Below are 18,977 nucleotides of genomic sequence, written 5' to 3'. Positions count from 1 at the left end.
GAAATATTTGTGCTACTGTACATTGTTGGAATTCTTGACTAGCAAGCTAAAAGTAAACCACCTAAAATGTGAAACTTGGCAGAGGCATAGATAAAGTCTCTGCTGAGCACTTTGCTTTAAAGAAATTTAGTTCTGACTTTTCAATATTTATACTTAAACTGTCTTGCAAAAAAAAAATTAAAATCTGAAATATATCAATGTATATATTTCATATATATAGACACATACAAACTATAAATATTTATAAATTAGACACTTGTTGGTTCAGTAATATAAAATTCTGCTAAGCTAACAAACTGATATATTTTTTCCCTTACTCTTAAGAAAAACTTCCCTACCTCAGGGGCTGAACCTGCAAGGCTAATGTTTAAATTTTTTTTAACTTGAATTTTAATATTGCAAAAAACCGAAGGGCAGAATTTCAGAAAGCTTCAAATTCACTGAAATCATGATTCCTAGTAGAGGTCAAAATATATTGGAAGTCCTACTTGAAATAGTTCATGCAGTCTACTTTTAGCTAGTTTCCAGAATGCTGTGGGGTTTTTGTTTTGTTGTTGGGTTTTTGTTTTTTTTTACTTTTTGTTTTGTTGAGGTTTTTTTACTTTTTTTCCTTTCCTTAAAGATGCACTGTAATTTGCTATGTATCATAAACTGTCATTGCACATGCTTTATATGTCCAATATACAGAGTATCCAGGACAGTCTTAGTTTTTATTTTCTGGCATATTAGTCCATAATTTTAAAGTTATAAGAATGCCTTTAGTTAATTTTTGGTGGCATTTGAAAACCATCAGTTCAATTCCACTGCAATTTAGTAATAGCATTGATGTTGCAGTTGGCTGTGCCGCAGCGTGACCCTGCACAGCAAGGCTTGGTGGGTGCTCAGTGGCAGAGCTTGCAGGTATAGAACCATAAAGCACAGGTTCCTTTCAGCTGGAAAACTGCAGAAAAATGTTTCTGATAGCTTTAACTGGATATAGTTCGGATAAAGTTGCCTGTGGATCAAAGTGAAAACATGAAACAGGCTAGACCTGCTGGCAGCTTTCCAGCTGCTTCTTTGCAGGGTTTATATTCTTTTACCTACCCCTTACCAGCCTAGGGAACCAGATGCATGCTGCCAATTAGTCTTGTCAAGACAGCCCAGAGCTTCTCTTGACAAGCCTGACTGCTGACAGCAGCTGTGGGGTAGTTTTAGGCAGGATTTTAACTCCTTGCTTGCCAGATACTTTGCAGGTTAAATCTCCTGGTCTCATTCTGCAGTTATTCCAGTATGCTTCTGTTTTATGAAAACATGTTTCATACAGAAACTGAACTAAAATTGCCAGTGGTGCTATAGTGAGAGTTTACTTGTCAAAATTCTGGCATGAAAGAATGTAGCTTGGGACTTAAATCATAATGAAGGTCACTTTATAGATCTGTGGTTGCTATCAGAACTGTCTATCCCAGGCCACCAACTTCTTCATGTAGAATGTAGCTGTAGCTGGATAAGACACCAGGCTGGTCCAGCAATTTTCTCCCCGGCCGCTTGAAGTTTAATCTCTCTTCAGTATTGCAGTGGCATGAGGGAGTTTGACCAATTTACAGGTCATCCATTAATATAGTTATACTATAAATTATAACTAAATGTTTCATACTTTTAAATATTTCAAGTAATTCATGTTGCTGCAAAGAGAAGCTTGTTTTTAGTTGTGGAATTTTCCTGAGTTTTCTTGTCTTTTACGTGTGTATGAACTTACTACTATCAAGTGCTTTGCTCCAGTAATGTTAGCAGTGAACAAAAAATACAGGTGCTATCCATAAACCTCAGTGGGTTTTTTATTTTCATCAGAAATGGCAAAGTTTTGACCTAAGCAACTCATAGTGCAAGAGAATATTGGGGTTTTTTAAGTGCAGGTAACAACATTTAGTTTTCAGGTTAACACTAACTTCATAATTGCAGTTCCTAAGAAATCACAGCTTAGGCTGTCACTCTTCTCAGTTGTTGGGGTTCTAGAAACTTTTGAACTTCTGGGTCTATTTCACTGAAATTTGAAAGAAGGGCAGCTTTTTTTTAGTACGTCTTGCAAATTGCATGAATAGCAATACTGCTTTTTCCTATATAGTCACCACTGTTGATACATCACTAGAGAAGGATAAGTAGAACTTTGTTTTCATCAGTTTTAAGAGGTGGCAGCTAGCTAGTTTGTATTTGAGCATATGATCTTTTGCTTGGTCAGATAGAAGGGAAATATGGGAAGTAGCTGGATGCATGAGAAGAGCTCTGTATGTAAAGGAGATGCTTGTAAGCTGGTGGGGGGCAAGGGTACTATGGTCAGGGAGAGGCATTAGGCAGGCTGTTGAGGTTTTGAAAAATGTAGTGAGAACAAATAAGACTGTTAAAACAGTATAAATTGATCCCAGAACAGAGGAGCTATCTGTTTGCAAAATAGCCAATTTGCAATTGAATGAAATGCTCTGTTTTCAAAATATCTTAAATTGGATGTTTCTACTGAGCTACTTAAGGATGTGGGATATGATTGACCCATCTTTTCAACTTTGCTTCAAATTTCCTTTGCCTTTAGTGAGGCATAGCTATTAAGGTATGTTTTTCTTTAACTCAGAACTCCCAAGAATTACATCTGAATAACCATTAGATCACTCATTGTAACAATTTGAGACCTCTTTATATTTTAGAACTTGACAGAGAAGGATATGCTTCATTAGTGTCCTTAAAAGTAGAAACAAATTCTGCCCAACTAGGGGAGAGCTCCATAACTTTTTCTCAGAGTACTTATGGCTTTTGTAGAGGTCATCAAGAGGGCTGCCATACTGAACGCGAACACTGACTGGAGCCATTTATTCTGCCCACATGAATTTAAAAAAAGTATATTGGCAGCTTCTGTTTGAGGAGAGTTAAACATAGCAGTACAGAAAACATTATTTCAGCGAGTCACCTAGAGTTCTTTTCTGTAGTGGGTATCTTAATTTGCTAACTTAATGCTTTTTCTTGTAACTTCACCTAATCATTTGAAAAAGTAAAAGTTGCCTATTTAGGGTGTGTGGAGGTAATTTAAAGGGAACTGCTTCTCTTTAATGTTACTTGTGTGGATTTACATGTTAGTATGAGTGGCCATCAGGATACTGCCTAAATGATTTGAGGGTGTCTTTACTTAGAATTAATATGTATCATTGTCTTGAACTGGCAGAGCTTCTATCATAGATATCTATCAGTATGCGGAGTTCCCAGTAGATCTGTATAGCATTATTTCTGTATTAGTATCTGAAACTTATGTTTGCTATGTGTATTTCTGTGATCCTTATATAATTAGAAATGCTAGCTTTGTTCATGATGGTTGTATTATTATCCACTAGACTTGTGTAGGTACATGGAAAAGAGTACTCCAGAAAAAACTGTCTCTCTATTTTTAGTTCAGTGTTGTTCACATTCTCCTCTTCCATTGATATTTTTCTGTTTAAGTGATTTTAGATTTTTCTGAACAGAAATGGATGGCAACTCTACGGTATTTTCTAATCTAACATGTGAACACATGTAGTCCTGACATTGTTCTTCTTGAAACCCCAAAGCCTAGTAAGGGGCTACAAGGATGTATCCCACTGTTCAAAATATCTTGGAATGATATTTTTTAACTGAAGTCACCAGTGTGTAGCTGCTTGGAAAGAAACTGGCAGATCATCAGCTATCCAAGTTAACACTGCTTTTTGCTCATTGTGAATCTGCACCAAGGAGAGGAGGAGATTACTTCTTACTTTCAGGTTGGAATAATGGCAAAATATCGTTATTTTTCTTTGACTTGACAGTCTGCCAGCTTAAGCCCTTGAAACTTGTCGCTTTCCCTGTATTTTAGAAGGACTCATCAAGCCAACTCAATATTTTATTTTTGAAGTAAAAGTTTTCAGTGGCTGAACTTTCAACTTGAATGTTCAAAGCAGCAGCTTAAATAGAGTCCTAATATCTCACTTTGCAGCCAGAGCCCCGCAGCTGATTATTATGTAGGCTTCAGATTGAGATTTCTCTTCAAAGTAGCCATCTCAATATCATGAGTAGAACTAACCAGTGGTACTGTGGAAGGAAGCAGTCTTGCCCTGGCTGCTGCTTCCTCCCTCCTCATCTGCTCCTCCCTTGTGTTAACATGAGTGTTTATGCAGAAGTCATAAACCAGATGGAGTAAATGATTGAGACTTTTCCTGAGAATTCATTTTAGTCTGGATCAGTTCCTTGAGCTGGTTGACTGGGCAGCCATACGGTGTACAGACCACCTCCTGCACCAGCACAGGTGGCCAGGAAGAGGCTGACGCCATTTCTTTTGGTTGCAAGTGCTGACTTACACCAATTTTGTGTGTTGTTGGAATTACAGCTTGGTATTCTTTACCTCTTCTTGGCAGCTTTGAGTTTTGATTTGGGTATTCAGACATTCAGATTCTTCTTTCTCCCTATACAACTGCACTTCCAAATTATCAGAGCCTGCTAGGAAAAAAAACAGTAGCACTTTGGCCTAATAAGGCTTTCATGAACATTTGAGACACTTGGCCCCTTTACCTTGTATAGTTAAAAAAAATAACAGCCACCTCTTCCAGCCCTCCAAATCAGTTCTTCAAGCTGTCTGCAGTGAGCACATTTGTGTTTGTGTGTGTGTAGAAAAATGTATGGTTCTGCTTAAGCTAACATATTCCTTGTTTTTTAAGAAATGTTGTCTCTAGTATTACAGTAGTAATTCATTATTTCTGGAATGTGTGTTGGAAGGGAGGAGAATGCTTTGTAATCCTTAGTATTGCCCTTTCTTCCTTCCTCAAGTGGGTTACTTTAAATGGTAGGTGTTTGCCACCCTTATTCATTTTGACTGAATAAGGTTGAGGAGTGCTTATGTGAGCAGCTTTGTTAGTGCATCCCTAGGAGCAGTAGCCTATAGCAGGCATTTGGCTATGTGCAAATTGGACATTAACCTCTTCAGCAAGCATACCTTAATGGAAGCAAATGTCTTTAATAATAGAGTGTCTCATCACTGCTGAGTGAATAATATAAAAGTAAGGAACAATCCAAGTAGAAGTGTAGTCTCCCTCCGTTCCTTTTACTTCTACCTCCATGGTCCAAGGTGATGCGCACCAGCATCACTGAATGTGTTAGCCTGCTTGCCTTTGTAGGCTCGTACTAACATTGAACTAAACAGTGTGCAAGGAGCAGAGAGACTGTGATTTCTCTCCCTCCCCTCTTTTCCCTCCCCTTTCAGGTTATTGGTTTTGTTGACTTGTAATAATTGCCTGGTTTTGTTTTCCTTCAATGTTTTGTCCTTGTTATCTTTCAATGTTTTGAAGCTGCTATCATATGAAAGTACCAAAACAAGGAATTTTGTAGATTCTTGGTTTTGAAATAAGCATACTATACCTGTTTTGTAAGGTGTCATACCTTATGCAGTATATCAGCTTTTGTGAAGATGGTACATTTTTAGGCGTTAATATTTTGAATGTAATTTACCCTATCAACTAATTTTTAAATTGGGTAACACTGTGAGAGTGAAACAAGTGTATCATCTTTAGGACAGAGTACGACCTTGGCTTTGAATGTTCATCCGAGGAAGTCACAGGCAGAAAGCTCCAGCTAGATCTTGTGACACTTCTGGAAAGAGTAGTCTGAGTTTTCAGAGTAATCTATTAATATGTGGTATTTCAGGATTACAACTGGTTGTAGCTGTTGTCTTTATTTAAATCCTATTACACAAATGGTATTCCTAGCTCTCTTTGTAGTTTCATCATTTGTACACTCAGAATACTTGAAGACTACACTCATGCAAACTTCATGGCTTTGAATGTCTCTAAATTTACTGCAAATGGGAATATAGTGTTAAGATACTACTGTTCATTGCTTCTGTAATCCCTGAAGAGTGCTTACTACCTGTTATTTCTTTAAGGTAACTTCTGGCAGCTTAAAGCAGATAGAAATACTTTTTAGTTGAAAAGAGATAGCTTTAGGAACATTAGTATAACTTTTCTTTTTCTTAGAAAATCTAAAAACTGATGAATTCACTTTGTGGATTTTTTTGAATTAAATTTATTTTCTCTTAAGGCTAAAATATCCACTTGGCAGTGCTCCTTTGTAAAACCGGGATGGCTTTAGGGCCAGTTCAGAAGTAATTTGTATTTTGTCAACCTTAGCTCTGCTACAAGAAAACTGTGAAACCACACATCTGTTGCACATTGATTTAAACTAATTTAAAATTACTAGATTGAATATTAAATACTTTACCAATGACTCAAGTTTTATTCTAATACAAGGTTGAGAGGTTTAACTGAGACAGTCACCCAAATTCAAGAAACTGTTTTCCATTAGCAAAGGATGGTTCCCAAAGCAACCACTCCCTCCTGGAGCCACCCGGCAGCTTGTCCAACAGGCTGTGTCAGCTGGCTAGCAATGGTGAGGTGATAGGCAGTACATTGACTGTTCATGTTTCTGAGCAGAACTGAGGAATAATAATGATGTATAAAGTTAAGTACCATTAAGCATGAAATTTCAAGATAAGCTTCCATATCCTTTTTAGGTATTCAGTGGGTCAAAATGGTTAGTTAGCAGCCCCTTTGCCACCTGTGCCCAGTAAAACAGCATTACTGCTTTTATTTGGAATGCAGATATGTCTTCAGAGGCCTGCATGACCTACTGTTTTAAGTAAGGCTTTATTGAAAATTGTATAACCCTTATACTGGCAACTTAACCTTTTGTTTGCTCTATTAAGGACTTGCTCTGAACCAATTATAGTTGGTGTTACTGTCTTGTGTTTGTAGACTCACTAGAAACATAATAGGGAAAAAGAAATGAGTGTACATGTTGAAGTTGCAAAAGAACTTTACTTTTGCTTTAATCTTTTTGTACTACAATTTTGTACTTGTAACTCTATTACTCTCTAGAAAGATTACTTCCATGGAATCCTTCATAGTGGTAGCATGGGCTAACTTTAAAAACATTTCAGCAATTTTAGTGCTTCCAGAAGTGAATGGAAACTAATAATGTTTAGTACTTTCCTGACATTACTCTGGAGTTTCTGCCTAGGAATATTAACTTTTAATATTCACCTGGTGTTTGTTCAGACCCATAGGGTTTTTTTATTCCAGTAAATATGCATCATATTTGAATTCTTTTCTTCCTGTTCTGCATGTAAGGCTTTAACGTAAGTTCCCAATGTTTTCTCTTAACTCTTACTCCTGTCCTGGGCTTGGTTCTAGTGTGGAGAAGCAAATTATTCTCTTCTGTCCTGTTACTGTTAGATTTCCGACAGTAGTGTGAGCATACTAAATCTCTCAACTCCTCTTGGATTTCTGAAAAACAATGATGATTATTTTAGTGAAGTGCTGACCTATTCTTTTATTAAAAAACTTGTCTTGTGTTCCACTTTCCCATTTTTAGAATCATGGTTCATATTCCTCTTGCTTCACAATCATGTAACATCCTTGTGGCAAGTACAGCAGTTGCTTACCTGGAAAAGTAATATTAGAAAAGTGTGTATTTTTAGCTGCCTTTTGATGTGATGTAGCAGCTGGAAACAAGGAGGAGAGGCGGTATGAGGTGATCTGACAGCACTGCTAGCCACAACTTGGGAACCACTGCTTTGGACTTGAGACCAAAATGTGGGGAAATGATTTTTACAGGCCTGAGTATGCCCCTTGTGCCTGGCACTTCAATAATCCAGATGCTGTGGCTTTGCTCTTGGTTCTCAAAAGCTTCATTTGAGGGTCCTCCCCTGAACTCTATTTGACAAATGTTAATAGATGAAAAAGAAAGTTCTGTGAAGCTTTTTTTTTATGTTAATATGCATTAAAAAGGCATTTCCAAGCACATATTTAAGATATAATTAGTAAAATCTCCCTTTGATACCAGTGACTACTTGTAAATATCTAAGTTAAAAAGATATTCTAACAACTAACAAAAATACCGGTTTTCTCTTTGTAGTAATCATGTCCACAACTTGGAGAAGGAATCTAGCAAGTTTGTGTTGAGGTATATTCTCAAGACAAGATACAGTGACTCATATGCTTTTCTGGGTAAGAAGGGTATCTATATTCTCTTGAGTATGACAAAAAGTACTTAACCTTTTAAATTTAACTTTTGAAAAGTACAGTCTGTCAAGCCAGTATGGTGGGGGTTTTGTGGGTGGGTAGGGGTGGTTGTTTGTTTTTTCTTTGTTCTTGAAGCTTTCTAGGCAAGCATAGAGAACTTTTTCCACCCATCTAACAGTCTAAAGATGTTCTAGACTAACAGTGCAATGGAAGAGCAATAATGAGCAATTGTAGAATAAAAGACACCACTGAATAGTGTATGACTGTTTGGTTAGAAAAGTAATTCCAGTTCATTGTCACAAAGACATGTACTGTTTCTAGCCTGATTTCCCAAGGGAATGGAGGTTCCATACTCTCTCTTCCTTTTCCTTTCCCCCAAATTTTGAACATCCCTGTGACTAGGAAGAGAAAGAAATGTACAACTTCAGAGAAAAGTGGGTAGAAGTCAACTTTATGTATACTGTGTTGACAGGCTGGCAGCCAGCAAGTATATGCTGCCTCCTGGTCAGTGTGGGTATTCTGAGACACCACAAACAGCTGTGTTATTGCAGTGGTGTGATACATGGCTATATGGTTCCTACAAATCTGTACATGATTTTACTTTATTAGTTCTGCTGCTCTTGGAACTCCCCCAGTCCCCCAGCTTGGTCCAGACAATTCCAGAAAAAACAAATCTAGGAATTTTGTTTTAATCAGGAAGATGTTCCTTGCTCTTTGCTTACTCTCTTTTATGTATGCACAGAACTCTGTAGCATCTTCTATGTATAACATTTCTCTGCAAGAGTGTCCCTCTTTAATAACTACTTGGATGGTGTTCAGATTGGCATTAGCACCGTGTTCTAGTTAACTTGTGCCAGTCATCTCCAGAGACTGTTAAGGCCTGACTTCCCTGCCTCCCCTGCCCTGCCCCCCTGCTGCATCCACACTAAATTCTTAACGTTTAGTTTATGCGATTGGATGTAGATACCTAGCTTGCTGGGTTTGCTGAAGTGTCTCAGGAGGGGATGAGGAAGAAAGGTTTTGCTCCTTTTGCTGTCCCTATAACAGTTAGGTGTTTCATGTTCATTATCCTTTCATGATTCTCATAAAATGAGACTGATTCTCTGACTCTTCGAGTCTCGGTGGATTCTGCTATAAAATTATGGGCTTACAGCTGTGCTTTTATCTTAAGGGACTTCTAGACTGGATCACTAGGGTATTGCTTACTTGTTTATCATCCACATTATTTCATGAGACCCTGTGCATTCAATCACTGCTTCAGATTCCATTCTAGCTGTGAACAGAAAACATGCAGCAACAGAGGAATGCTGCTTCAAAATAATATGTTTCCAAAGAACAGAGGAGTTTTAATTAAGAGTTAAATTAATAAGATGACATCTTTTAGTCCTTTAAGTTTAGCACTTCTCTCAGAACTTAATTAGATCTAATTTAGCTTGGCATTGCCTGGCTTTAAGTACAGAATTAGCCTGTTTCTCTGTCCTAGGGCAGTCCTGTGTTTTTGGCAGTCTTGGTCCAATTATTGAACTCGGTTTCTAAAGTAGTAGTTGCACACTACACAATACACACTGCTAATGTTTTTATATTTTTACTGTATCTTCATGATTCACTTGTCGTTGTGTTTCTGCTGCATATCTGCTTTCTTTTTAAGTGCTCTTACTAAAGACAGAAAAACTTCTTGGGCTCTTTCATTCTTTTATATCTTAAGTAATAAAGCCAGACTTTTTTTAAAGATGTTTCATATGTATGGCTTTTATTAATATATTGGAGACTTTGTAATTCTAAAATTCTGCTGATACCTTGCTGTCTTTCCTTGTCTTTTGGTGATTGCCTCATCTAAGACTGCTGAATGCTTCCCGCCCCCCCCAGTTTCTATTTTTTTGCTAATTTTTTTAATCTTGTCAGTTATAGTGGGGAATTTATCTGACCTGGGGCTGGAGCTTTTGCTTTTAGATGGTGTATCTGGACATTTGCAGTGCACTTGTTGGATTTTACTAACTGCTCTCATCATTTGGAGTGACTTGAATAGTTCTTTTTCAGGATTTGTTTTACTGCTGCTTATTGGAAGCTTATCAGGGAGTCATACCTTACATACGACTTAAAGATCCTTCCTAAAATGAAGAATTTTAGACTGCATATTTCCTGTGCATCAAATACAACTATGCAGACCTACCTATATGCCTACAGAAAAATGGGAGGACCTGCTTGTAAATAAAATGTTCATAATTTCCCCAAAATTTTCTTCATTGTGATTTTTCCAAGTGTGAAAATGGTGTGATGCATGTCACTTCCACATAACCGTGCAAACACTAGGGCACTTTTTCAAGTGTAGTGTGTTCAATTAACAGTAATCTTGAGTCTAACTTGATTGATAACTGAATGTATATCCTCATTTTCTTAAACTATATTTTTATTTTAATATTTCTTTTCCTCTTGAATTTAGATAACATAATCCATGGATAAAGTAGGAAAGATGTGGAACAGTTTCAAATACAGGTGCCAGAATCTCTTCAGTCATGAGGGTGGAAGCCAAAATGAAAATGTGGTTGTAAACTCCAGTAGTTGCTCATCTGCTAAAGAGAAAGCTATCCAGATAACTGATCTGGCTCAACAACAACCCAGCAGCCCTTTGAGAGAAAACGTGGCTTTGCAATTAGGTTTAAGTCCTTCAAAGAATTCGGCAAGGCGGAACCAAAACTGTGTCACAGAAATTCCTCAGATTGTTGAAATAAGCATTGAGAAAGAGAATGACTCGTGCGTCACCACGGGAGCTAGACTTGCTCGAAGGGACTCTTATTCTCGGCATGCTCCTTGGGGTGGGAAGAAGAAGCATTCCTGCTCTACCAAAACTCAGAGCTCCTTGGATACTGAAAAAAGATTTGGTAGAACACGAAGTGGTTTGCAGAGGAGGGAGAGAAGGTATGGGGTGAGTTCTGTCCATGATATGGATGCAGTATCAAACAGGACAGTAGGTAGCCGTTCTCTGCGACAGCGTCTACAAGATACTGTTGGGCTATGTTTTCCCATGAGAACTTACAGCAAACAGTCCAAACATCTGTTTTCTAACAAAAGAAAGATCCATCTCTCTGAACTAATGCTTGAGAAATGCCCTTTTCCTGCAGGCTCAGATCTGGCTCAGAAGTGGCATCTGATTAAACAACACACAGCGCCTGTGAGTCCTCATTCAACTTTTTTTGACACGTTTGATCCTTCTGTGGTTTCCACAGAAGATGAAGAAGACAGGCTCAGAGAGAGACGTAGACTTAGTATTGAAGAAGGGGTTGATCCCCCTCCCAATGCCCAAATACATACTTTTGAAGCTACAGCACAGGTTAATCCATTATATAAATTGGGACCAAAGTTAGCCCCTGGTATGACTGAACTGACTGGGGACAAAAACATAACATCTCCAGGGAACTGTGACTCTGAAGAGGACACAACAACGCTTTGTCTGCAGTCACGCAGGCAGAAGCAGCGTCAGACGTCTGGAGAGAGCCATGGCCATATCAGCAGGCAGGGGGCTTGGAAAGTGCATACTCAGATTGATTACATCCATTGCCTTGTGCCAGACTTACTTCAGATCACAGGTAACCCATGTTACTGGGGTGTGATGGACCGCTATGAAGCAGAAGCACTTCTGGAGGGTAAACCTGAAGGCACTTTTTTGCTCAGGGATTCTGCGCAAGAGGACTACCTCTTCTCTGTGAGCTTCCGTCGTTATAACAGATCGCTACATGCACGCATTGAGCAGTGGAATCACAACTTTAGTTTTGATGCCCATGATCCCTGTGTGTTTCACTCCTCCACTGTTACAGGGCTTCTGGAACACTACAAAGACCCTAGCTCTTGCATGTTCTTTGAACCGTTACTTACTGTATCTCTGAACAGGACTTTCCCCTTTAGTCTGCAGTATATCTGCCGGGCAGTAATCTGCAGGTGCACTACGTATGACGGAATTGATGACCTTCCTCTACCCTCAATGTTGCAAGACTTTCTAAAGGAGTATCACTATAAACAAAAAGTCAGGGTGCGATGGCTGGAGCGGGAACCTATAAAAACAAAGTAAATGGAAATCAGAATAAGCTTCTAGAAAATGTGTGTTACAGTTTAACTGCAGCAAGCGCACCAACAATGGCTAGCTTTTCTGCAATATCCTATTTAAGCTGAGTGTTAGTATCCTGTCAGATGCTGCCTGCTGTTAATCAAACTAAGTTGTGATGCCTCTTGGAAACAATAAGCAGACACAATTCTGCACGTTTTTCATTAAGGTCTAATGAAAATATTTTTGCTAATTTCTATATATTTTGTTTCCCTTTTATAGCTGTAGTAATTGGATGAAGAAACTATGAGGCATTTTCCATGGGGCATTCATGTAATGCTAATAAAGAAAGGCATTATTAGAGAGGTGGTTTTGCTAATATTTGAAGTATTTTTTTAAAATTATCTCTTGAAAACTTTCCAGTACTCAAAGTACTAATTTAGTTCACAAACAAGTTTCCAAATACTAGTGAATGAGAGTATTTTCTTTTCATGAAGAGCAGTTCATTAGAAACAGTCCATTAAGAGTTAATGGTGTTTTGATGTTAATAGATGAATCATGCTTTTCTCAGTGTATAAGGTTTCCTAATTGTTAAGACTTGAATATGCCTGCTCGGTACTGTAATTCTATTTTAAAACACTTGGAGATTTAAGTGGCATTGTTAGCAAAAGTAATACTGTCTTGGACAGTTAAATACCTTCCAGTGTGAATTACTTATTCAGTGGCAGGACACGGGCTTAGATTATTGCCATAAAACAAAAGGTTGCCTTTTTTTGCCTGAACAGAATTTGGTGTCCTGACTGCTAGTAACTTACAATGGAAGGTAATAGTGAAGAGAAAAAATGTTTAATTATTTAAAGTTGTCTGATATTTTTATGGAGAAAATTACGAGTGGTTGAATTATTATAATCAGAATACAAAATCTGACATATCTGAAATAAATGTCAGGTTTCAAAGGTACTGTTACACTATATTTGTAAATAACTTTCCATTTGCGCTTTTAAAAATGTTTTAATATGCACTGATTATAGTTTCAACAGATTACTTGGAAACAAGATTCTAAGTTCTGTTTGCTTATTTAATTGGAGATGGAACTTAAAATAGTTCTGTCTTGGACATTTTTGCACTAAAATTTTGTTGGAATGCCCTGACCCCTGTTTAATGTTTTATACCAATTATGAGTGCTCCCTAGTTTCTTTACCAGCTGCTACAGTATGTTATTACTTCTCTATGGCAGTGACCTGTGCGAGGTAGGGAACATTTTGGCTGCAAGTACTATAAACATTATTCTTGTATGCTATGCTAACCCTTCTATTGATGTATTTTTCTGCTTGCTGTGCCTTGTTCTGGCTTTTTGTGCTAATAAAGTACAGTATGTTCAGTGTTATACTTGTATATCTGCTCTGTTTTTATATATTCACGTAACTTGTAGCAGTTAACTGAATTTTTAATAGGCTTTTCTTAGTACTTAGTATAGGTAATGCACAAATAGTGTGCAGTTGAATATTGGTTGGTCAGCACACCTTATTCCTGGTTTTTGTTACATGCTTATCAGAAACCTGACAGTGTACACTATTGAATAATGTTTCTGTAGTCACTGAAAAGTAATGGACTTGTCTGCAGACATAGATCATTTTACAGTTTTTGTAATGTAAAGGATAAATGTTAAGCAAAAACTATTTGAAAACATTATCGATCCCCTGAAATGGTTGCTGAAGGTGTTTCAGCTCGTTATATAGCTAACTGCTACGCTTAATGTTTTGATACTCCCCACTGAGTAAGGAATGGTTATTCCTGTAAATTGACAGTACAGCAGTGGCATTTGTTCACTTTTGGACTATTTTAATAAATAGAAGTATACGCAAACTGGCCAAATGTCCTGTTTTTACCAAAGAATACTGTCAATTTATGTTGGGGTATTTTTTTAGTAAAAAACTTAAGAGTGGAGAGGTGCAATTTCTATTCTATCAAATATTTATCCCAAGCTATGATGAACCAAAGTATTTGACAACTTCATCTAAACTTAACTAATGTATATGTTTATGTTGGTAGAGCTTAAAACTTTTACATCGATGGTGGTGTAATTTTGCTTGAACTCACAATGCACCTGAAGGGGAATGGTTTAAATACTTTTGTAATGACTGGAAAGGCACTACGTAGAAGCTCATACTGCAAGGGGTTAATCTGAAGCACCCAGAAAGCACTTTAAAATGTGTGTTTATATGCTTGTGGAAAATCTGTGATCCTGTTATGCATTCTTTGTAGTAGCTTATCTTTTTTCATGTGTTAAAAGACTTCAACTGTTAAAATAGAGCTTTGTTTAGAATATGTAAATAATAAGTTTATGTAAGTATGTGTACAGATGTGCTAATTGTCACTTAAGATTTGTGTATGTGTCATTGGATATGCAACTCCTGGTTTAAAATCTGCTCTAAGCATAGAAAGAGAAAGAAAGTCACCAGCATGAAATTGCACCTAAGTGTACCTTCACTGTGCCATTCTCACTGTTCCCTCAGTTGGATTTGAATTCCAGATGAGTTTACTTTAAATCACGCTTTCAGTATTAGTATTATACAGTCAACCTGCAACCAAGCTTTGTCCCAATGTGGGGACCTGTTTTTTGTTTACACCCATTGCAGTTGCTTGTCATAAACTAGCGGATGAGATTCTAGCTGTGACATTATCAATGTGATCAGGAAAACACATTTATTTAATTTTTTTTATCATGTGGTGGAATCTTTGGAAAAAAAAAATAATAAAAGCCCCAAACCCTTATCTCAGAAAGTTTGCTCTTGCCTTTGTGTAAATAATCTTTATGGAGAGGATTTATTGCTCCCTTAAACCACACAAAAAAGGAATGAGCTATTTCTCTACAACTTTTTTAAAGCTTTGCTTCACTGAAATATACAGAATAACTTGCTAGTGTGGTTATACTAAAAATACTCACTTTTTGAATTATAGTAGACTTGAGCATTGACTACTCAAGTTGCAGTGTATTTCCTAATACATTTTCAGTTCTAAAGGCGCTAAAATGTTAGTATGTTGAGAATGCAAGTAGTTAATTCCTCATTTCCGTTTGAGGACTATGCTTTAACCTTCTGATTTTGTGTAGAAAATCTTACACGTCATCTTCAAAAGATGTGCACAAACCACTGATGTATCTTTCATTTTTTTTTAACAATAGGATTCAATGTAATAAGGTATGCTAGCATGATTCCAATCTAATTTGATTACGTGCCAGATAAGTATTTGAGCCTCAATCTTGTAAAGCATTCTTTTGCGTTTTTTCTGATTTCTGCAGAAAGGGCTATAGAAAGGGCTCACTTGGTAGGATTATTTTGCAAAAAAAAAATCTTACAAAGATCCTTGACCATATTTGAAAAGAACAGGGTGGTGGTGCTGTGTGGGAATTAAGATCTTTGAATACTTAGCACAACTTGGTGGTTTTATTGTGTATAAATACACACATCATTATATTTTAGAAATCAGCAACAGCTCCAGTTTACCAAAATACGGAAATTAAAATAATTGTAGGTTTCATGTAACATGTTACCTAACATTGGAAAATTGTGTAAATAAAACAGTGTCATTAATGCATTGACATGTAGCACATGGAGGGTTTTTACTTCAGTCAGATCATTGTTTGTAGAACAGAATTACAATTTAAAAAATCAGGGCTGTAAATCCAAATCTTTTTTAGAACTTTATGTCCCCATGGAATTGGAGAAAAGTAACTATACTATATTTTGACTGTGTATGATGGTCTATAGGTTGGGGGTTTTTATCAGTTTTAAAGGCATAACTCTTCTGAAAATACTCTTAAGGACATGTAGACACTTGTCCAGATAATTTACTTGTCAGAATGAAGCTTCTCTTAAAGTAAGTTACAAAGCCATGTTTTGCATTTATGTACTTTAAATTTTGTGTGTATTTGAAGACTTGTTGCTAACAAAATGATAGTCTTTAAATTGGAAGCAGTGTCAGTAGTGTTTGGTAAGATGAATTCAAGCCTTTGCTAGGTGTCATCGTGACAGTTACTCAGGTCCTTAAGTCCATATTTAAGGTTCTGCACTACTTGGAAACAAAGATAGATTCTGAATTTCTGTGATACAAAAGTGATTTGCTTTAGTTTCTGTGTGCAAGCCAAAATATTTGCTGAATGCTTTAAAGCTTGTTTCTGCTGCAAAGTTGCATGTCAGACTGAAGCTGTCAAGTCAGAAGTTGCTGAGTACCAGAGAGATGAATCTGCAGGAAGCATGGTTAGTTTGGTGTTTTTTTCTTCCCCCAAGGTTACCTTGAAATACAGTATTTAATGGAAAAATATGAACTGAATCTTCTGTGATTTTTTTCTAAACATTATTTGTCTCCTTTTAAAACTATTCACTTTTAAAATTATGAAAATGCTTTTTGAGTCTCATTTTCCTAGTGCTGTGAAATGATCATGTATGTGCCAAACCTTAGCCTGCAAGAGTCTACATAGCCCATATATATACGTTAATAAGATGCTTCTAAGCATATGTGCATTCATGGTCTTTTTTGAAGCTACCTGAAGTACCCTAATATTGGTGAGCAGTAATATATTGGAATTCTAAAAATTCTCTCTTAACTTTCTGTCTGTGCATGGCATGCATTGCAAATAAAAGGACTATTTTATCTGTATCTTCAGCCGTATGTATATATTATAGCCAGTTGACTGGTGTGTGTTTTCCTGCTATTGCCACACTTGCCTAAACAGTTGTCTCCTGACTGTTGATCAAAGGAGATCTTATATTTTTTTTGTTCATAATTGCTTTTTTAAAAAAACTTACAATAGGCAGAAATCAGGTCAGTTGGCTTTTGAAGTGTTAACTCTTAGAAAGCATGGTATTAACACTGCTAATTGCTCTCCTTTTTTGCAATAGTGCCGTACAAAGAATCATTTACCTTGACCATGGGGTTGTGTCTACTAAATGTAGATGACTTAAAATGTCTGAACTTTAAGGTTTGGTTTCAATTTTTAATTGAAAATGCTACCAGTGTGGCCTTTGAAAAGAAAAAGAATGTTTTCACAGCAAGATACATAAAGTAAATGTTTTGTGATGAGGTAAGGATCTCTTGAAGATGCTTTTGAAGATGTCGTGTCCCGTCCCCCCCCACTATGTCTTAAATCAAGACTCTTTAAAGAAAAAACCCACCTCTTGATGCCTTTAACCTTACAATCATTTAAAGACTGAAAAGAAAGCTGGTGTGTTTCCTTAATTTGCTTGCATATTGCCATATTGATTTAAGAGTGGTTGTTTCAGGAAGCAAATATTAAATCTGTTATTGCAATGAAGCATTGCCATTTATTTTTATAAAATATTCCGTTTACAAAAATTGTTTGTCAATAGGATGTTAACCTGATACTGTCTTTAAATCTATTGTTATTAAGGTAACTATTGTGTATATGCTTTTCAAGCTGAATAAATGTTCACTTTGTAAATTTGCATTAAAGCTACAGCTGTTATCAGCCAGGTTTCTTAGGGCCAACACAATATATTTATAAGGTGAAGCTCCTGGTGTTTGACCCTTTTTTTTCTGTCTTCAGTAGAAAAAACCCCAAACATAATTGTGTATGTGTGATATAGCTAACATTGCAAATTTCCTTCATAAGCACACAGCTACACTGACAAGCAGAAGCATATCTGAACTTGCTTGTCTGGAGTAAAGCAACCTCCCTGATTTCTCAGCAGGAGCTGTAACTTGGTGGCATGTTGGCAAAGAGGAAGCAGAATTAGGTTTTGTTCTTCTCTGAGCAGCTCTTAAATTGAACGTGGTGTGTGCTTCCTGTGCGATAAAGGTATATTAACTTTTTTGTAGCCCTGAGAATTTTAATAGCTTTTGGAAGATACAAAAGTACTTGGCTGCTTTATCACTTCTTGCTTTCATACGTGTAGTTTTGCAAAAGCATGAAGAGATATATTTATTAAAATTGAATCTATGTAGTCACTAGCTGTATAAGTACTACTTTGTAATATCTTTATGGAGATAGCAAATTCCTACACAATTATACCTAACCTGTTTTGGGAGAATGAATAATGACACTGTGGGCACAAATTTATTCAGATTGCACTATAAACTTTCTTACCAGAAGCCTTCATTCTTACAAAAACCTATGCGATCCCTGCACAGAAAAACTGTAGCTTTGGTGATGCGCTCTTTGGTAGGTGTCCAAAAAAGCAGCACCCAGATGGTCCCTGGACCTTTTCCTGACATTCCAGCTGAAGGGGCCTGGGCATGCCCGTTGGGCACTCAAGGAGTTGTCTGGCGAGTGTGCCATGCTGAGCATCGCCCAATGCCAGCACCTTGTATAACTGTGCTGGTATACGTCTCCCCAGTTTAGATGGTTTTTAACCTGCTGCAGCTTAAATGTTTCTCCACCCTGCCTAACTTGTCTTTGTTATCTGGTTGCCAAACTGTCTTGCGTCTTAATACAGTAAGAAAATGTGATTTATGGCTACCCAACCAGTGTATTAAGTAATAGATGGCTCTATCTTAATAAATGGGGTATAAACTACCATATTGTTTTCTTTTTATATTTGGGAGCAAAAAGTTGCAGTTTTAATGAGTTTATTTTGTCTGTACTCTAAATACATATTTTTACAAATACTTAGTTGTCTACATGTCAAAGGGATAAGTAGTTAGATCAAAATAATCTGTAGCTTATGTTTATTCCAGTCCATTTCTGTTGCATCTAAAATACTTCAGTGAAGAGATCCAGACACTGATAATTATAATCTTTAGAAGTTTTATCACAGTCTGAAATTCCAGCAAGCTCTTAATTCAGCGATTTTTCACTTAAATCTCAAGGGTTTTTTTCTTCCCAGTTGTGGGCTGAGTACATGTTTTTGTGATACAAATTTGTGTATTCTAGAGCACAGCCC

At 36.9% G+C, this 18,977-nt stretch overlaps 1 protein-coding gene across 5 annotated transcripts in view; it reads left to right on the top strand.

Annotated features, from left to right (window-relative positions):
* Positions 1-16,398, top strand: part of SOCS5 (suppressor of cytokine signaling 5) — a 35,499-nt gene extending 19,101 nt beyond the window's left edge. For 3 of the 5 annotated variants that reach the window (XM_049833732.1, XM_049833731.1, XM_049833733.1), the window contains exons 2-3: positions 7,933-8,024; positions 10,480-16,398. In XM_049833732.1, coding sequence (XP_049689689.1) covers positions 10,492-12,102 — 1,611 coding nt within the window. In that variant the 5' untranslated portion in view covers positions 7,933-8,024; positions 10,480-10,491 and the 3' untranslated portion in view covers positions 12,103-16,398. Of the gene's footprint in view, positions 1-3,739; positions 3,753-7,932; positions 8,025-10,479 lie in introns of those variants that run through there. The other 2 variants (XM_049833734.1, XM_049833735.1) reach the window with 2 other exon arrangements.
* Positions 16,399-18,977: the final 2,579 nt, after the last annotated feature.

The sequence above is a fragment of the Accipiter gentilis genome, chromosome 30 (assembly GCF_929443795.1).
Source record: "Accipiter gentilis chromosome 30, bAccGen1.1, whole genome shotgun sequence".
Classification (NCBI taxonomy): Eukaryota; Metazoa; Chordata; class Aves; order Accipitriformes; family Accipitridae; genus Astur; species Astur gentilis.
This window is presented reverse-complemented; position numbering and strand designations above follow the sequence as displayed.